General features: G+C 42.0%; 3 protein-coding genes across 8 annotated transcripts in view; 1 reads left to right on the plus strand and 2 right to left on the minus strand.

Annotated features, from left to right (window-relative positions):
- Positions 1 to 19219, minus strand: part of LOC116846335 (heterogeneous nuclear ribonucleoprotein K) — a 137744-nt gene extending 118525 nt beyond the window's left edge. For 3 of the 6 annotated variants that reach the window (XM_032820033.1, XM_032820040.1, XM_032820029.1), the window contains exon 1: positions 19084 to 19219. The gene's annotated coding sequence lies outside the window, so the exon portion shown is untranslated. Of the gene's footprint in view, positions 1 to 2453; positions 2856 to 18580; positions 18724 to 19083 lie in introns of those variants that run through there. The other 3 variants (XM_032820032.1, XM_032820037.1, XM_032820030.1) reach the window with 3 other exon arrangements.
- Positions 19220 to 19226: 7 nt separating this feature from the next.
- On the plus strand, positions 19227 to 20231 carry LOC116846338. Its single transcript, XM_032820043.1, has 3 exons — positions 19227 to 19460; positions 19549 to 19973; positions 20045 to 20231. The coding sequence occupies exons 1-3, from the start codon at positions 19403 to 19405 to the stop codon at positions 20192 to 20194; spliced, it is 633 nt and encodes a 210-aa protein (XP_032675934.1). The 5' UTR covers positions 19227 to 19402; the 3' UTR covers positions 20195 to 20231.
- Position 20232: 1 nt separating this feature from the next.
- Positions 20233 to 20668, minus strand: part of LOC116846339 — a 4596-nt gene continuing 4160 nt past the window's right edge. Inside the window, exon 3 of the mRNA XM_032820044.1 lies at positions 20233 to 20634. Coding sequence (XP_032675935.1) covers positions 20367 to 20634 — 268 coding nt within the window. The 3' untranslated portion in view covers positions 20233 to 20366. The remainder of the gene's footprint in view (positions 20635 to 20668) is intronic.

The following is a 20668-nucleotide window of genomic DNA, read 5'->3' on the forward strand; positions in this document are numbered from 1 at the left end:
CCCCCGGGGGGGGGGGGGGAGACGGGGAGGTCGGAGGCAAGAGGCCGCCAAGACGGTACCATTTGAATATATTCGAAGTTGGCAAAAGGTAAAAACGGTGTAAAAATAGACGTGGATATGAGGAGTCTACCTTGTACGCGCGCGCGTAGTGTGTGTGAGAGAGAGTGCGTGTGCATTCGTACGCTCCGTTCCCATGGATCAACTTTGGCATTTTGATGGGAATTGTGGAATACGCGCTGCCGAGAATACCCTACTAGCTATTATATTAGCACGTACGCAATATGTGACGCAATCCGACGCAGGTAACGAAACAGCCTTTTCCGGCTGAATCCGTCTTGCCGAGCCTGAGCCTCGGCCTGAGCGAAGGAGATTCTAATAACGGCGTTCCGCATTCCATCGATTAACGCACACGTTCATTCGCATGCTGTTTTTCATTTGTTCTCTCATTTCTAATGCTTTGACATCGTGCGATGATGTGTTCCAACACATCAGAGTATCGTCGGAATATAAAATCGCAAGTTTTTTTACCTACTCTTATCCGCTCGGCTGTCACGCGAAAATAATTTACATTCAAAAAATAGCTCCCGTAATAAAGTAAGTGCCTAAGTGACTGCAGTTTAGGCAGAAAGTCTTTTTTTTAACCGACTCCAAAAGAAATGAGATTCCCGTTAATGCTACTAGCGAGCCGGCTTATCCAACGGCGGAAACGAAACAGCCGAATAGGTTGATCGTTTAATTACTCTCGCAGATAACCTTGATTACTGCCGAACGTTCTACACGCGCAATTACACTCACGCGTGTTACAAAACGGGTCGATTGTCGAACGTGGCGCGGTATATAAATATTCTTCGAGAGAAATTGCGGAAGGCGGCACGCGAATCCGAAAATTTATACGAAATTTTGCGACGCGTCGACGAGCACACGCGTGACACATGGAGACAGGCCTGACATTGTGTGAGACGCGGGAAAGAATTTCGAGCGTGTGTATCGCGACATCTCATGGCTAGCGTGCCAAGATCGCGCGGAACAATGTGAGCGTCACACTCCGAGAGATCCTCTGGCACCACTTGTTGTCGCAGGTGGCCCGGTGTGACTTATGAATTAAACGTCGCTCATTGATATTAAGTCGCGGAAATCACGCTCGCCGACTTGGCTTCTGAGCGCTTTCCTGCGTAACGCATGAGAGATTTTAAGAATATCTCTCAGGCTCAGTGATAAGTCATTTATCGAATTTATCGCAAAAATAAAGTATACGCAGAGAGAATTTTATCGCGAAAATTGCTATAGAATTTTATAACCGCGGAATAGATCGACATTCTGCAATAATTTATTGTACTTTCATTTCATATGAGCTGTTTATATTTCAGGAACTGAAATGTACTATCAAAAACTTAGCTATGTTCTTAGCGAAAAATTTAGGGAAAAGTTGCCAAATCGTACTAGTCTCCTAAATCATATCTCATTGATTTCTTTCCTCGAAAAAAGATACATGATTGATACTCCGTATTGCTAGAAAAACTTAATAAAATTGAAAAGAATTTCTATGAAAAAGAATTATGATATATTCTCTTCGTGCACGCTCTGTATCTCCTTTAAGTCTGATTGTTCCAACTTCTTAGTAAGAAGTTTTTAATCGATAGTTAAATCATCTGCCTTTGTCTAACAAGTAACCCTATCCAAAAGGTACACTCCGATTTCTTTCTAATTTGGTACAAATGTAGAAATATCAAAAATATTTAGGTCATATTTTTTTATTTTGACCCACTTTGAATTTCACGAGCAGTTTATAGCTTTTTAATGTTCTCACTCCTATCATCAACAAATATAACAAAAATGCATGAATAAAATTGAATACAAGATATAGTTAAATAATTTTAAAAATCAGCATAGCTAAGATACGAACCATTCTAAATTTCTTTAGCCGAGATTTCAATCGAAATATTTTAAATCTGTGCTAAATTAGACAAGAATTATTCGAATCTCGGCCAAACCAAGAAATTATTTATATAAATAATTTTTTTCAACTTTTTACATGTTTTGTTTAAACATTTTATTATTTATACAAATAATTTTACACATTTGACTTCATATTCAAAGATTTAAAATATTTCTGTTGGAATCTCGACTAAAGAAATTTAAAGTAGTTCGTATCTCAGCTATGCTGATTTTGTTGAAATTATTTAACTATATTTTGTATTCAATTTTATTTCTTATACATTTTTGTTGCACTAGTTGATGATAGGAGTGAGAACATTAAAAAGCTATAAACTGCCCATAAAACTCAAAGTGAGCCAAAATGAAAAAATATAACCTAAATATTTTTTGTACTAAATATTTGTTAAGTTCGAACAACCTAAATATTTTTTGTACCAAATATTTGTTAAGTTCGAACAACCGGCGCTTAGTGATATTTGTTAAAATCGGAAATCCATAAAAGAAATAATTTCACACACCTAGAAACACACGATGTGTCGTTGGTTAGATCTCAGCGTTCTGCTTCCTCCGATCTGGCTTGCCGATCCTAGTTCTCACATCCTCATGGCACTGACACTCGCGACGATTCGATCGGAGAAACGAGTATTAAAAGGCACGAGGCCGAGAACCCGTTCGCAAATCAATCGCGAGAATCGACGGAACTGTTGCGACGAACCGGCAAGAATCGTATTACGTAGCAATACACGTGCTCCGCGTCGCGGTGTACACGTCGTTCATCGACTCGAGACGGAATGAGACAATGAAGCAACTGCGACTAGCACAGAGGTAAGTTTGACCGCCCGAAGGTTGCGAGATGTTTGGAATATTTCGGTGATGTCGAAATTTTCGCGGGCAGGCGACGACGAGCGGCGGCCATTGTTGCGGTACTTTCGCGCGTCGCGCTATCCTCCGCGACCACCGAGTCATCCCGACGCGAGCCGAAAATTGACGAACGTGTCGCGGCATTTGCGACGCGCGAAATACGAGTATCACTACGATGTTTGACGTTTCTCGTCGCTGCTGATGCGAACATTTCGCCGGTTCTTGAAATATCTAATCGAGCTCACATCGACATCGCGTTAATTAGCATCTCTCGTCGAATCGTCACATTTATGCGAATGTCAGTGTCAAAGTCACGAGTAAGTCCTGGGTGTCAGAGCATCCGGAAGCAGGATGCTGGACCGAAGAGTCGAGAGGAAGCAAAGCACTGAGACACGATATATCATATATTTGCAGTGTGTATATCAAATTAATTTATTATATTATTTATTATATAAGATTCCGTTTCTTACAAATGTTTGACAAATTTAAACGAGAATAGCGAGAATCAAAGAAATAAATTTAGGTTAGCGTTCGTGTGTAATCTCTATCGATAAGACTTGATAAAAATATTGCGAAAACTTGGTCGTCCTATTTATGTGTCAATCTCACGCGTTATCTATCTTAGTCATTTGATGTTACAGGATTACTGTGCGAAAATAAAAGAAATAAATTTAGGTTGGCGTTTGTGTGTAATCTCTGTCGATAAGACATGATAAAAATATTGAGAAAACTTGGTTATCCTATTTATGTGTCAATCCCACGCGTTATCTATCTTAGCCATTTCATGTTATAGGATTATTGTGTGTAGACTGAAAATTTCGGCTATATCGCAATCTCGTTTATCGCGATCAGATATAATTTTCGTGAGGAAAACCGAGGAGAGGGATATTACGGCATAGCGACAACACGGCCGCTGCACTCCTTTCGTTCGGCCTACATTGCGTGCATTAAGGACACGTAAACGGGAATCCGGCGTAAAGTGAAAGCAAAAGTTTCATACTTGCAAAAGCGAGAGGAGGATGCGCTCCCGGCAAGGTCGTTCAATGCCAAGTTCAAGGTCTCCTAATGTGTCAGCACGTGGTTCCACTTCGCGTTTGCATCGTGCTCGCATACGAGCACCTGTGCACCTGCGAAGCCCACGACGACACTTAACGCCCACACGGAATTCCACGCGCGTCACTTAACACATTCTTAAGTAACCGAGGTTGAAATCGATTCTCCGCGCGAAACAAAAGGCTACTTCTAACTCGCGCGCTCGTTGTCTTCGTGGAGGATCTTGTGGAACTTTGTGAAATGTTATCGTAATTAATGATCATTTCATTGAATGAAATTCCCAGCTTATTTCATACAAACAAGAGATAAAATATACACAAAGAGAATCTAATTGTATTTGCAGTTATCGATTATTCTCTCATTATTATTCTCTCTCTCTCTCTCCCTCTCATTTCTCATTTCTTAGATAGATATTTATTACTTCAACTACGTTGTGTCAAGAAGAGGATTTGGATTACAAGAAACATTATTTTAACCATCTGTCTACATTTTATGTTGTACCTCTTTCTACCTATATTCTTGTTCTAATCATAGCAATTACAGTACATTCCTGTACAATTCTGTATTCAATATAATCTGTACATTTCACAATTTAAATTTCCAATCTTTGACTTGTCACTATTATCTATTTATCATAGTCGTTACATTATCCGATTTTAACATCCATTATCATTACATTATCACATGTTTCTTTTTATCCAAGTGCATTACTAAAAACGTAGTCAAATAGGAAAGAATTTATATGAAAAAAGGAAAACTATAATATTCTCTGTGCATAAAAAAATACCAAGATATTAAAATTATAGAGAGAGACATACCGAAATTTATCTGAACGGATTAAGACAGTTCGTCGTATACCCTGACATTGACTTTATTTTTAGCTCGATTCGTTTCGATCATTCTTGATAACTTGAACCATTTTATTTTTCAGATAATCAGTGAATAGAGTAGGACCTTATCTAAGATCACTTCGCCACCGCGTTTATTCGTTTGTCACCGTTGCCTCGATTGCCAGCGAACCAGTGGCGCGAGAACTTGATCAATTGATAACGCGCGCGCATATAAAAGCGGTTATAGAACTGATCGGGATCGTAGAACACGCTCGCACGAATTATCCAAGGCCAAGTGTGCCCATTCATCGGCACGAAAACAAACATGGTCAGTCGGTCGTTAATGCCGGAAGCTCTAATTGGAACGTGTGGGCGAGCATAGGAAGACAAATTCTCACCGCCGACAAACAGCTGCGGAAGCATGTCCGATACGCGTGTACACAGGGAATATTATCGATTCGGCGGCGACTTGCGGGTAACGCGAGGCGATTAACACGTGAGTGCACGTGAGCGAGAATTATTCGGGCCAAAGTCAGTCTCTCTCTCTCTCTCTCTCTCTCTCTCTCTCTCTCTCTCTGTCTCTTTCCTTGTCTCTGAACGCCTATCTGATGAGACGTCGTCCTCGATAGAAGCGTTTAATCTCAGCGGACCATCTCTCACATGGCGTCGCGCGCGTCTCGTGCGGCAAATTGGACTATCAATCCGAATTAAGTCTAATTCAAGAGACACACGTCGGCTTCTTACGGGCGTAACGATTAACCGCGATTTACACGCGACTCGTTCCGACAACCAGTTCCCAGGCCGGTGCCTTGAGCAACAGCACCTGGCACGTAAGTTGGAGAGTTCGCAGGTAAAGCGCGTTGAAGTGCGTTACGAGCAGCTCGTTACGTAAACGACAACGACGCGCGTCATTTGCCGAAGTCGCAGGGTCCAACTTCAACGAATGACAGGAACGACCTTAGGTATTTGCGCACACGATTACTCGATCCCTCCCCTCTTCCTCCCCCCAGATATTCTCATGTTGCTCTCACCTGCCTGAATGGTTAACGTCTTATGTAATCGGAGAGCGCTTCGAGAATGCTTTATACATCACGTACGCGGCTTTCTCGCGACGTGCCTTCCTTACGACCGCGCTCGGTGTTTTTTTTTTTTTATTTTTTTACGAAGACTGCGAATGACGGGATAATGGCGATAATACGGCACCGGGCGAAATAATAGAGATAATAATAATGTTTACATCGTCGCGTGATAATTCATAACGCGCGCGTGATTCGATGATGGATTAAGAATTTGCTGAGCGACGATCGATGCGAGAACTCGTCATTTACGACGCGATGCTGACGCGCTTGTAACATTTGTAGTTTAAATATCACTGATGCTGCGTGGGACCGTGTAAATCTCTCATGTCCGGACGCCAACGGTGGCAAGACGATGATCAGATTTAATAGCGCTCTCTCTCTCTCTCTCTCTCTCTCTCTCTCTCTCTCTCTCTCTCTCTCTGCGCCTCTCTTCGTATAGGTGTATTAATCCCCGCGGACACACGTGCGAGATCGCACTCGTCGTTTTCAATCCTCTTAGCTAATCCGTACGTGACGTCGCTTTTTGTTTCAAAGCAACACGGCGTGCCATCAATATTATTCGCGTACTGTCTGCGCGCGAACGCGCAGAGCAACACCTGCCGCCACATCGAATCTAATCCTTTTCGATTCACACTTGACTCAGTTCGCTGCGTCTTACATAATGATTAATGAAACGCAGAATCCACCGCGGCCTGTTTGACGACTTTGTTATCAATACCACAACAGAAAAGGCAGAGAGATAGAGAAAGAAAGGGAAGAAAACGGTAAGTATATGGAAGTAAATAAAGTAAGAATTTAATTAACAAAATAAATCTTCATTAAACTCACTTTTTGAAATTAAATAACACGATATTCAACACAATATTAAAGAAAATCAAGAAATTTCAAGTTTGTCAAACCAACAAATATTTTAATAGCACTTACCTTGAAGAATGTGTGTATTCTCTCATCTCGAACAAGACAACAATACTAACAAGTAAACCTATTCAAAAGTTACACTCGAATTTTTTTCTAATTTGGCACAAATGTAGAAGTACAAAAAATATTTAGGTCATATTTTTTCATTTTGGCCCACTTTAACTTTCGCGGGCAGTTTATAACTTTTTAATGTTCTCACTCCAATCATCAACAAGTGCAACAAAAATGCATAAGAAATAAAATTGAATACAAGATATAAGGCGTCTTTGGTTTGTTGATTATGAATATAAAGTAAAATGTATAAAATTATTTGTATAAATAACAAAATGTTTAAACAAAACATATAAAAAGTTGAAAAAAATTATTTATACAAATAATTTCTCGCTTTGGCCGAGATTCGAACCATTTTTAACTAATTTAGCAGAGATTTGAAATATCTCGATTGGAATCTCGGCTAAAAAAATTTGGAATAGTTCGTATCTCAGCTATGCCGATTTTGTTAAAATTATTTAACTATATCTTGTATTCAATTTTATTTCTGATGTATTTTTGTTGTATTTGTTGATGATAAGAGTGAGAACATTAAAAAGCTATAAATTGCCCGTGAAAGTGGGCCAAAATGAAAAAATATGACCTAAATGTTTTTTGTACTCCTACATTTGTAGAAAGAAATTAGAAAGAAATCGAAGTATACCTTTTGGATAGGTTTACTTGTAAGTATAGAGTTGGCTATTCCACGTGTATAGGTTAAATTAGGTCGCGAGAGTGCGAACACAGAGAAATTACGTCGTTCGGATTTACTTTGCGTTCGCAATTACCCTACTCTCCCATATTACTCCACCTAAAATCGTAGTTTTTTATGTGGCAATCAACAAAACAAACCGTAAAGATACATGTAAATAAATTTGTATTAGGGGCAAGAGCAAAAGATTCTTTTTTGCAAAGACCAATCTGTATCACCGTGATAAAATTCACACATATATATATATATATTTTTTTTTGTAACTCTTGTTTTGTTGATTTTCACAAAAAAAACAGTTTTAAATGAAACAGCACTTTCCAAACATTTGTGCTAAAAACTTCAAAACATCAGAAAAACATATAAAGAAAAGTACAAAGATTCGCTATAATAATGATACTAATGCTATGATAATTTTAGCTTGCAAAAACGCGCGCGAACAATCGAGCACGTTCGTCCCCAGCACGGATCGAGGACAGTCGACCACGTGCGCTATTAAAACATCGCGATTGAAAGGGGAAAATGCAATGTGATTAAAACAGAGCGCGGCAGTCTCCCAGCAATAAAATACCATTCGACGACGCAACCATCCCGCGCGTAAGAAGCGGATTAACGGAGCGAGTGATCTCGTAACCTCCTCGCGAATACCATAAGAGCGACGGCGGCGGCGATAAAGCGAAAAAAAGAACAAAAAGGCAATGAAGAACCGCACGCGTGCGCGAGAACGGAGAGCCTAGATAGATCTACACCGACGGCAACCGCTGCACATTCCACCGTCGTAAAAGTGCTCGCGGAGCTCCCAAGGACTACAAGTCGGCGGGACGACGGCGCGGCAAAAGGAGGTGGCGGCGGCGGAGGAGGAGCAGGTGGTGGTGGAGAGACGCGAGGGAGGTGAAATTCAAAAAGGGAAACTCCACGGCAGAGGGACACGAGGAGGAATGCCGCGTGTTGTCGCAATCCTCTTGGGCAATCGCCCTCGAAACGACGAACGGAGGCGCATACGTTTCATCCACCTCCCCTGCCGAGTCGCCGAGAAACTAATTAGCGACATCGTCGCGCCCGACCCTCCCCCGACGTGTGAAATCTTCATTCGTGGAAAGAGCGAAGCACGTTATCGTAAGACCGGGATATTTTTCCGCGAACGGTCGGTCTCTCCGCCGATAAGGAGCAGAGATCATCCTTCATCAGCGCGCGCCGTTATTATCTAAATTGGTTGAACCGTTCCAGCAGCTCGTTAATATAGATAGAAGCGGCGGAGATACCTCTCGGTCGTGTTGCAAATAATGCACGGCGAACAGACGTGCAAGCAGATTGCGCGCGATAACGAGCGATGAGTTCGTGTTGCAATTAGACATATTAGGTATACCTTCGCAAATAGAAACGTGGGATATTAATTCGCAGATTTTTCTGAGAATTCTCGAAATTACGAAGAGAGAAAGAGAGAAAGAGAGAGTGGGAATTATATATTATCCGGATAAAAATCGTGGCAAATGTCAAAGAAATTAAAAGATGTCGAAAAAAAAAGGGACGCATTCATAGTGAATGATTTAAGTGATTGTCGAGACAACGCCTCATCAGACTGTCACTATAACGTCTTTCCTGTTTTAGATCCATGTCATTTGCACAAAACGGTTTCACTTTACTTAGCCGCGCGTTTTCCTCGAACAGATGGCTAACTAGAACGCGACAAAAGTGTGCGAATCGATGGCACATATGGTTTTAGCTCGTAGCCCCGCTCGAAGAGCGCATCCGCGCGAATTGTTACGTGAGAAACGATAATGCAAATTCAATGCTCTGAACGCGAAATAAAGCAAAGCCCGTTTTTCCCTCTCTCTCTCTCTCTTTCTCTCTCCGAGGTATATCTTAATCGTCTCGCGAACAGTTTAAAAGTTATGGTGGAAGAATGCTGCGAGATAGATATAGCGCGAATGTAGCTATTACCGCTTCGCGCATTGGGACCGAATCAATTTAGCGGGCAAATAATTTTCCCATCTTGAGCGAGAGAAAGAGAAAAGTCGGGCGTGCGCGCGCGTATAGCGCCGACTACAGGGAAGTTGAGAATTATATAGTTAATTTATCGCTCGGCGAAACACGGCTCGCTAGTTACGGAAACAAAATATCTCGCTTCGCGTTCGCGTGAGACCGATCTACGCGCGGGAAGTTCTATTTTTCCGATATCTAATTAAGAGTTTCGTCATCCATTGCGAGATAGTTGGCACTTTCTGTCGTTATTAAAGTCGCGAGTTCTCCATCGGGACAAAATCAAATTAATCGTTTATTTTTGTCACCCTAAGCGCGACACTGAGAGCTTCGAGACATTTCTCCCACGTATGTTTTTCTCTCTTTTTGATAAATCAATTGTATATACAGTGGGTGGGAAAACGGTTTAGATACAATGAAACTGGGAACTCACCAAATTCAATGATGACTCTCAATTTTGCAGGTTTGGTGAGCTCCCAACTGTATTGGATCTAAACCGTTTTTACAAACAGCACTGTGTACACATGATAACAAACATAAATATTTGGTTGATCCAAGGGCTTTTTTCTCATAAATACTGAACAAACGTTGATATAAACAAAGCAGTTTTCAAACAAAAATATGTCGGCAAGTATAAAATGTGTGCTCTCTTTCTACGGGGAAAAACTTCTAAATCAACCTAATACACCGATATTGATTCCCTTCCCTCTTCTCTATCTCTTCCCTACCCCTTTAATTCAATTTGACATCCATAAAATCGCCGAATACCGGGCAAACCCTGAAATCCCGCGGCGCCTTCGGGACTCGGGTCGACGCGACCGTTGCAAATCGCGATTGTAAATAAAACGGCGGACGCATCTGTCGTTCCGGTCCGTATCGATTACGTCGCGCGTGGGAAATCTAATCGGCGTCGGCTACCGCGACGCGTGTGCAAAACGTCCCGCGACAACTCGTTTAGCGTAAAAACACACGGGAACTCGCTAAGCTAGATTGTAAAATTACGCGCGCAATTGGGTCAATCTCTCTCTCTCTCTCTCTCTCTCTCTCTTTCTGTTGTCTACCCCCTCCCTTCCCGCACATGTTATTACATGCACGCGGTGTCAGTGTTACGACGCGAGTGTTACGCGCTGAAAGTGCCGGACCTGCTTCGAGTGATATAAAAGTATAATCAAGGTTGACCAGCGCGCGTCGGCGACGGTCGATCTCTTTGCATAAATCGTGAGACTAACTCGCACGCGCCCGCGCCGCCGCGACTGCAAAATCATCAAGGCTAACTGTAACTCAGTCCGCGCGTTTTCTCAAGACCTAGAATCGGCGAACCTTGCGCCTTCGAATTAACAACTACGTTCGGACCCCGACGTTGATCAACGCCGATCTCGCCTGACTCGAGTCCCCTCTACTTACGAGGCAATCGGTTAACTAATGACTATCTCTTTATCAGCATTCCAGGCGCGCCTCAGATAATCGAGATTCGTAAACATTAAATCGGAATTTAACCCTCTGCGTACAATCGTATTTTTCGATTACGTGCTATATAATCTGAGTCTATCAGGAAACTTTCATATGTTAAGATACAATGCCTGGACACGTACCAAGTATGTACATAATTAATTTTTGACATTCTTGTTGTCTTGATTTTAAATACAGTACCAACTTTAAATACAAATTTTTAATCTTCAAACATAAATATTTGTATATATATTCAATATATGTATATTCTATATTGAAAGTTTGAATATTTCAATATTTTAAAACTAAAATAATAAGCATGTCCAGAATTATGCTAGATGTGTTCAGGCATTGGTAGTTTTACCTTAACATAACTTTATTAAAAAACAATATTACTGAACATTTTTCTTTTCCAGGGACAAACCTGAGCTATGAGATAGCAAATCAAAATTTACAGATTCACGCTATCTGAAAATTTTCTCGGACCTTTCATGGATATTGCGATCGAATATTCGTTCGGGTTCACAGACCCAACATTGTAGATGGAGAGTTAAATATGCAGATTTTTCTAATAACGCTGGCATTATGTACGATATAATGAGTAACTCGTATTCGGTATTAATTCGACGTCGAGTCTGTGAGGCTCGAGACGATTTCAAAGCACGATATTTTAAAACTCGCTTTCATCTCTGGGTTGACGCGCTGAGTAACTAATTTAAATAATTCGCCACCCTTAGCTAATTTAAATAACATGTACACCCGATGCTGCCTACAGCTTTGTAATTGTGCCAATTTTAAATTCGGGTCTGTGAGACCACGGCTATATGACTTTTTGGCACGTCAACGGCGCCCAGTTAATATGGAATCGACCTGTTAACATTTCTCGTGATTAAATTTCGACGTTACCGCAGCATCAGTTTTGACAGCGCACTTATCGTCAAGACACCGTCTCTCTCTCTCTCTCTCTCCCTCTTCTTTTTAGAAAGGGAAAACAAATTCAACCTACAAAGCGGCTACAATGAAACGAAAACTTGAACCATAACGATCCACAAAAAGGAAGCATCGACACCGCCGGTCCGCCTCTCTGGCCGCCGCCGTTGTCGTCGTCGGCGTTGTTGTTTTCCACCCAGTACTTAGTGGAAACAACAAAGTGCGTGTCTCAGGCACGCGCGCTCGCGTGTCGAGCGGGAGTGCGAGAGAAAGAGGAATAGAGAGACAAAGACAGAGAACGCGCGGCGTGTCGTACGTGCGTGTGAATCCACACGGCAGCGCGCGTGTGCCGCGACGACGTTAATGTTTGCAATCACAAGTTGGAAAGTTTTGTGATGGCAACCGCACCGCCGGCCAGTTACCCTGGTAACGCTTTGTTGTGCCATTGTGCCGAGCGGAGAGGCAAGGGGTAAAGGGATAGCCGGCAGAAATCCACCCCCGCCGTTCAGGCGAACCGCCGTTCTCTCCCGCCCCCGCCGGAGAAATTGGATGAAACGGCTGAGCTATCCCTCTCGCCACCCCTTCCCACCGAACCTTTAACCCCTCGATTGCTACTCGGGGACGAACTAACCCGGCTTGACCTAGCCCAAACTAAACCTCACCCTCTGGGCCCTCTTTCACGATGACGAATAAGGGGTTCGCGTACCTCTGGACCCGATCTATCGGACGTTTTCACTCGCACCTCATTTACGCAATCGTCGAATTATGAACAGCGCAAGGTGCAAAGTACTAATGGAGAGACGCGCACTTAACCCTAAACATTCTTATTGGGTTTGGCTTTTGCCAATATTCAAATTCCCAAACTCAAAATAAAACATACATACAAAGTGAGAGAAAATTATCTACATGACAAAAAAACATTTTGTATTTGCGTCGAAATCCGTGTAGGAACTTTTGTGTTAAATTTTTAATATATTCGTATGTTAATTTAACATATCACTGTTATCTCGAGTTACTCTTCTGTGTGGAATTTATATTCACCATTTTTCAGTTTTAAAATAACGCAATTTATATGTGTAATATGTTTTTTTGATGTGACATATTTCACATATAAAGTGTGCGGACAAGTTTTGTTATTTCTCAAAATATTTACCTTGTGTTAAAATAAGGTGACCAGACGTCCCGATTTTTCATCCTTTGTCTTGAATTTTTTCGAGTGCTATTCGGGACACTAATTTGTCATCATTTTCAATAATTGTCAAATAATTTTCGGATCTTTTTATCTCCCCCCCCCCCCTCCTTGCTTCACACATTTATGAAGTGTCCTGAATTTAGGGCTGGGAAATCTGGTCACTTTACATATATCGCGAGGAGAAACTTACAAATGACGTCTTCACGATATGCTATTCTCGACACTCCCGATATTTATTTCCGCGCGAGACTTACTTTCGACGGGTTAAAGACGGGTTAAAGACGGGTAAAATGCGGAGCGAAGTCGATCGACGGTTGCTCGATGCAGAAAGATCGAGAATCAAGATGATCGCGCGATTGTTGAATCACGCTGAAAATATATGCCAATATGTAAACGGCGCCGCGGCCGAAAAGAACGCGTTCTATGAAATATTTCTCTCTCCGTATCTCTTTTCCTAACAAGCTGACGCAACCGCCCGAATATTCCGCATCTCTCTCTCTTTCTCTCTGATTGTCATCGCATTTCTAATTCCTGTTCAATAAATCTGACAATCGCCCGATTCTATTGCTACTTGAGCGAGTCGATGTTTTTAGTAAATGTAAAACCTGATCTACAATATGCTCTTTGCGTTCTGTTTCTTATCTTCTATCTTTTTCTGGCTTAAAGTTTAAGGTTTGAGGAGTCAGAAAGAGATAAAGAGAAAGAAGCAGAAAGCAAAGAGCATACTGTAGATCAGGCTTCAGGGACATCGGCGCGACACGTCGCGACAAGCACCGGCCGCATATACCGCGAGGAGAAACGAGAAGATTACTTACAAATGACGTCTTCACGATCGCCCCGACGCGCGCGCGATCGCTATTCTCGACACTCCCGAGACTTATTAACGCGCGAGACGCACTTTCAACGGATAAAAGACGCGAGAAACGCGGAGCGATGTGGATCGACATGTGCCTATGGCTGCTGCTTGGCGCGAAAAAATCGAGCATTTCGCGCGATTCATTACCAACCCTTAGATTGAACAATCACGATGACAACCTCGTAATGCAAAATGAACGCGATTGGTCTAGAGTAGTTAGTAAGAGGCTGAGCACAATAAAAGGAACAGGGAACAGAGAATAAGAAATACTGAAAACAAGAAATAATTAACGTTATTTCCCTATTCCTCTGTTCTACGTTGATGAATTAGGTTTCATGTTTTAATATTGAACTGTTCCCTATTCTCTGTTTCCTGTTCTCTATTCTCGTTTCCCTATTCCTTTTATTGTGCTCAGCCCCTGACTCGAGCAAGTGGTTAAGGCATCCGCCGTACAGATTGCGTCGTAGACGCGCGACCTCGTTCGCATCACATTCATGCACTTTTGGCACTTTCGGCGCGCTAATGAACTTTTGGTGTACGTGATTGACAGCATGCGTGTCTGCGATTTTTTCATGCCAAGCAACTGCCATGGACACAAGCTTCGTATTCTATACGTCTTTCGCTTGTGTCCTGTGAGTCTCCTGCGGAAATAAGTATTAGAGTGCCGAAAACAACGAGTGCGGTCGTCAGGACATATTTACGATATATATCCATGGTACATTATTACAAAGTAATCTTCTCCTTTCTCGACACATACAGCTAAGGTGACCAGACGTCCCGATTTTTCACCCTTTGTCCCGAATTTTTTCGAGTGCTATTCGGGACACCGATTTGTCATCATTTTCAATGACTGTCGGATAAATAATTTTCGGATCTTTTTATTCTCCTCCTCCTCTCCCCGCTTCACACATTTATGAAGTGTCCCGAATTCAGGAGTGGGAAATCTGGTCATATTAGTTAAAGTAACACGAAAATTGAAATGTATAAATTGAAACATGTGAAATGTGTTAAATTTAACACAAAACTTTTTGTAGTATAATAAATAAAAAATATATTTATTTGATGGATACTAGTAACATATTTACTTCTACTAATATACATATTTTTGTCCTGAGAAAAAATATATTTTTCAAATAAGAAAATATATACATTTTCTTATTTGAAACCTTCTCATAAAGATAATTGTTTATATTAAGTAAAAAAATTTGTATTTAGGTAAATATAAATTTTTTAGTAGTATCCACTGAATATAAATATTTTCTATTTTTTAGAAATTTCCTTTCAGTGGATATGTTAAATATATATATATATATATATATATATATATATATATATATATATATGTTCTGTTGAAAGTTTAAATATTTGTATCTCAAGACAAAAAACAATGACTGCGTTCAACAGAGAAAGCTGCTTTGTAATTTTGAAATTCGTGAATTTGATTGATATGCTCTTAGATTTAGCTCTTAGATTTTTATTAAGAATAAAAACATACACACCAATCACGAATTTTAGAACAGTTGCAAAGCAGTTTTCTCTGCTGAACGCAGCCAATAAGAATTACAGAGTTAGATACGTGAGAGAGCAAGCACTGGTACTTTTATCTTAATTGAGAAAGAGAGAGAGAGAGAGAGAGACGAATGAGTAAGAGGACGCACCGAACAGTATTAATACTTTTGTTTATATCATACGATATGTAAATAAATGACTAGTATAAATAAGTGATGAAAGTATAAACTACACGTGATATTCTCTCGGACTGAAATTAACGTGCGCTTCCTCTGATTTTACACGATATTTTATTCTTTCATTTTGTCTATACGCGCGCGCATACAGCATTGTGCATTTCACGAAAATTAACGGGGAATTATCTGGAGTTCCGAAGACCCGTCTCGATATCGGTCTTCGATTACATCGCGAGCTTCTAACAATCGCGCGCACATGAGCGGGGAGAATCGATCGTCGAAAGTTCACGGGGTAGCTTGGCCTCGAAATGAGGCCGGACAAATTTCAGCTTCCAGCGAGTCCACGTGTTATGACGCTCGTTCGGGGGCTTGGGTTAATATGGCGTAGTTATCAAGAGCTGAATAAATCTGAGTGAGATACAACAAAGTACAAGTTGAACGGTGTGGAAGTGCGTCGCGCGCCTTGCTTCAACGACGATTGCTCGCGAGGTAAAAATGTCTTCCAGATCGAGCTATTAATAGATTTGTTGCTCGGGGAATTTCAGCCGTCCACGCGTAATCCAATATCAGCCGGCGCATGACACACACGGTGCGAATGTAAAGCGTTCGTTCTTTAAATATGAGTCCACAGAGGCGCAAAGTAATGCGATACTAATTATAAGAGCGTGCATTATACCGAGAAACTTGGAGTGAAATTTCTGGATATTGAACGTCATGAATTCCCGCGACTTTCAACGCATTTGTGCTTATTACATGAAGCTATTACACGAAACAAAGGCAGCTCTTATACGAAGAGAGCCGTAGAATGCACCTGACGTCAGTTCTATTTCCCCCTTCCCTCGCTCTGACGATTCCGTTGTATTTTGAAAACTGAAATAATCCCGAAGCACTGGTCGCGCGCGGATATCGCGCTCGTAAAAATGTATACAACACAGAGCAACGCGAATGGTTTTTTGGATGTGGCAAAAAAAACCACGTATATCTTCATCCGGGCGAAGGTATTGCTCTGGGGAACGGAAGATCGGTATTGAACAGCCGACGGACGACGACTCGTCACGCCTGTTCGCATCGACGAAAGCGTAAAATCATTCTCGTTAGCGCGAAAAACGTTAATCCTCGACGCTAACGACACAGCCAATTATGTGGCTTTTTTTCACTAGAAAATTCCTGCCATCGCAGGAAAGGGGATTTATCTAAGTGTATGCGTTGTACATCGCGGCGTATCACTACGCGCGTTTCGCTATTGCGGCTCGAAACAATTATGCAGAGTGTTAATTATCGTGCAATACTTGCGTAAATGTGTCGAGGAAGGTCGTCATTTATCGCAACCTTCCTATTTTTAACAATGCAGAACATTACAAAAATTTTTGTGTTAAATTTAATACATTTCACACATTCTAATTTATTCACTCTAATTTGTATTAATTTAACAAGGCGAAAATGTTAACAAATAACACAACTTGTGTATATATTTTACGTATAAAATATATCAGCGTACGTATAAAAATGTATATACATTGAGAAAAGAATATTTGAACATTTATTTATAGTAGAGAGAGAGGATATAACACTTATCTCTATGAAATGAAGCTTATTTCTTTATGTAAATTTTATATTCCGCACGAATAAGTTTTCAAATTTTTTTTTTCAGTGTACATGTTACATACACTAGAAAAAAAAATAGTTAAAAATTTGTTTGTAGAGTTTGGTTTTTTCTGTGAAATAAAGTTTATTTCTGTGAGAGAAAGTAAACTTTATATCTTATAAATCAATTTTCAAATATTTTCTTGTCAGTGTATAAATTATGCACGGAGAAAAAAAGTTTAGTTGCATTAACATCAATTTTGATTGTAATAAACTAACAAATGCATTTTGCTCGAACAGAATATGTTTCTTAGAACTAAATTTGTAAATCATAAGAACATCAGAAATCCTATGTATAAACCCAATTTGTTATATAATAAAACCACGCTGATAAGATCAAATTTTTCCTCATATGTTATTTTAACATTTGGAGACGATAAATAGTGACTCAATGCAAAATAGTCAAAGCAACATAACGGAATATATTAAATTAACACACAGATATGTTAAGAATATGATACAAAAGTTTCTACACAAATATAAATTTAATTTCAACACAAATATAAAATGCTTTTTATCGTCTTTCTTTACGAATAAGCTTTTAATTTAATTTTGTTCAAGTATCGTCTACCTAAAATTAGCAAAGAATATAATTCTCTTACTCGTTTGGCTTCCTAAAGTTCGCGAAAAGTCGCTTTCTCATTGTTTTATAACTCGAGAAGTATTGACGTCTCAACATTTTTGTATCAAAAACTTCGACTGCAGTTCAGCTCCAAAATACGCTATTCAAATATTGTGCGATATTTTTGGAACGTCCTGTATATGGGAAACGTTACAATAAGCGGCTACAATTGATATTTATCCTTAAACGTGACCGATTCAAAGGTTTGTTTGTCCTTATGCGAAGGTCGCACACGATATTTACTTCGTCTCGCTTACCTCGCGAGGCAGAGGATCGAACGTCAACATTTAGCATTAAATGTACGTCGAGAATGTACGAACACGAAGCTGAAAATGTTTCTCTCACAGTGGCGAAACGGAACGCGCATCAAACACAGCGCTTATCGCGCTTGGGAGATAACGCGTTGAGATATCGAACTCTCCTTCACTTCTTCGGTAAACAATGTGTGTGTATGTGTGTATTACACTACGGCCACACGGCCGCTTGTTCAAACGGCGACGCTACTCGAAGCATCGTGTTCATACACACACACACACATAGACAAAAATGATTATTTAAAGGACCGGAGAAAGGACAGTGGCTCGGAAGACAAATGGATATCGACCGTCGTAAAAATATCGGTTACACAATTATTCGAACACGCAGCAAGCGTGACTAACCGAATGCCGACGTGTTCGTTTGACTCTGACGCACGCAGAGTGCGACGTCGTCTGCAGGATCGTCGTCGCAGCGCGTCCCCGCTGTGTACGCACGAGAGACCTGGCATAAACGAAAATGCAAAAGCTCACGGTATCTCGGCTCGTCTACCTGCTGCCGCTGCTGTGCAGGCATCAGTTCTCGGCCATCACCGCGTAGCTCGCCTACCGTCGTGGTCGTGTGCGCCAACGCTCGTGCGGCGGCACCGCGCGCTTCTGGAGCGTCTAACCTCCAAAACGCCGCTGCGTATCTCGCTGTCGCGTCGTCGTTGCGCCTGGACGTTCGTCGCGTGAAAAATCACGAGAGCCTACGTGCCGTGTCGTGCCGAGATCGGCCTCGCGACGACCGATCGAACGAACGAACGAACGAACGAACGTGCGAAGGAGGGACGTACGGACGGAGGCGCGACGATGGGACGCGTTGGCGGCCGACGCGCTCTCGGCGGAATTAACCCCCCCGAAAGAAAAGAAACAAAAATCGAACGTGTCCCATCGAAGCGACGCGCCTCACGACGCGTGACGTGTCGTCACGTCTACGGCGCGCGATCGTCCGATCGTCCTCGTGCGCGCGATCGACGTGCAAGCGCATGCCGGAAGATGATTTTGTCTACTCACTCGTGGCTGGCGATCCGCCGGTCGGGAAATTTCGATGAAGCCGGGACGAATTCTCACGCACAAACACGAAACTTCGCCAGGCAATCACGTCGCAATGGCGAACCGCGGGCACCGCGCCGCTGCGTCGTGAGCGCCAATCGCACGCTGCCGCCATCTCGCGGTCATTGCGGCGAAACACCAGCCTGAGTCTCGCCGTACCATTGGCGCAGCTCGGCCAATCGTGACGTTGGCGCTGCTTTACGCGGGAAAGCCTCCGTCGCAGCGGCCGCCATATTGATGAGTGAGCTTTGAATCGGAACGGTCAGCGTCCTTTTCAAAAATGGACAGCGGGAAGTTTGAGGAGGATCTCGGCGGGTTTATCGGACGACGCGCACAAGGTAACCGACGCACGATCCTTATTGACGTTCTTTAGGCTCTTTCTGTCTAACGAAGTGATCATTCGAATGAGACGATTATTGTTCATAGTATCCAGCGACAGTGATACGATGGATTTCGAGAGCGTTGATCTTGGTAGCGAAATCGATACGATGTTGCGGAACATTAATTATTACAAGTCGAAATTGCAAAGCTGTCGCGAAAAGTACGAGAACGTGGAGACTGAGATCTCCAACGTGAGGCGGTCGCAGCACAAGACGCAGCGAAAGTTGCATCACGCGCGCATGGAAGAACAAAATCTGCGGGAGCTTTTTGAAAAGATACATCTGGATCACGAAGCGTGCGTGAAGAAATCAGACGGCTACAAGGATCTGGACGAGAGGATCCACGCGACAATCAGCGAATTGACAACACAAAGAAGCGCGTTGATGCAGGAACTGGCGCAACTGAAAAAAAACACCGAGGACAACTGCAGGAAGCTCAGCCGGGTGAACGCTATGATCACGGAGCAAGAGGTAATTTTAATATTCACGTTATCATTCATCGTTCGACATGAATCGCACAAACAGGTGTCTTTCTCGTTTAGGAGAAGAATGAGGTGCTGCTTCGAAAATTGATGAAAGAATCGGAGAACTCGCTCATCCCGCAAAACATGCAATGGCGGATAAACGCTTTTCTGGAACATTTGAAGAGGGACGAAGGGCACATCGCCACTGCCAACGATACAATGGAATAGACGCGTATCTGACCTCAGTTTAACAGAACACAGTTATATAAATGTACAAATAAGCAGATACTTTCCTTCTGTGTAAGTCTAGTCGACGGGAATATCTAATTTTAATAGAAATATAAATTTTATCACGTATACACATTATGTACAATATGTATCTCCGAGATCTTTCTCGAAGTCATTCGCTGTCGGTCGTCCTGAGGCAAGTCGCTAACTGTTGGTACGTATTCTCCAAACGTTGCAACACGACGGGCGCGCGATCCAAAATCTTCGTCACATTGTCGCTCGTCGCGCGTATTCTCGATCTACTCTCCGCGATGGTCTTCATCAGGGTCTCATTCTCTCTTTCCATTTCGTTCACCCGCTTCTCCAGCTCCTCGGTTGCTTCCTTGATAGTGTGCACGTCCACCGACCTCAAATGCAAAGCCATGTTTCCCGGTGGACGCCTGTAATCAAACAGCGATTCGAATCAAGAGGGGG

This window comes from Odontomachus brunneus, unplaced genomic scaffold (genome assembly GCF_010583005.1).
Source record: "Odontomachus brunneus isolate Ranch 3 - 2012 unplaced genomic scaffold, Obru_v1 Obru_scaffold_063, whole genome shotgun sequence".
NCBI lineage: Eukaryota > Metazoa > Arthropoda > Insecta > Hymenoptera > Formicidae > Odontomachus > Odontomachus brunneus.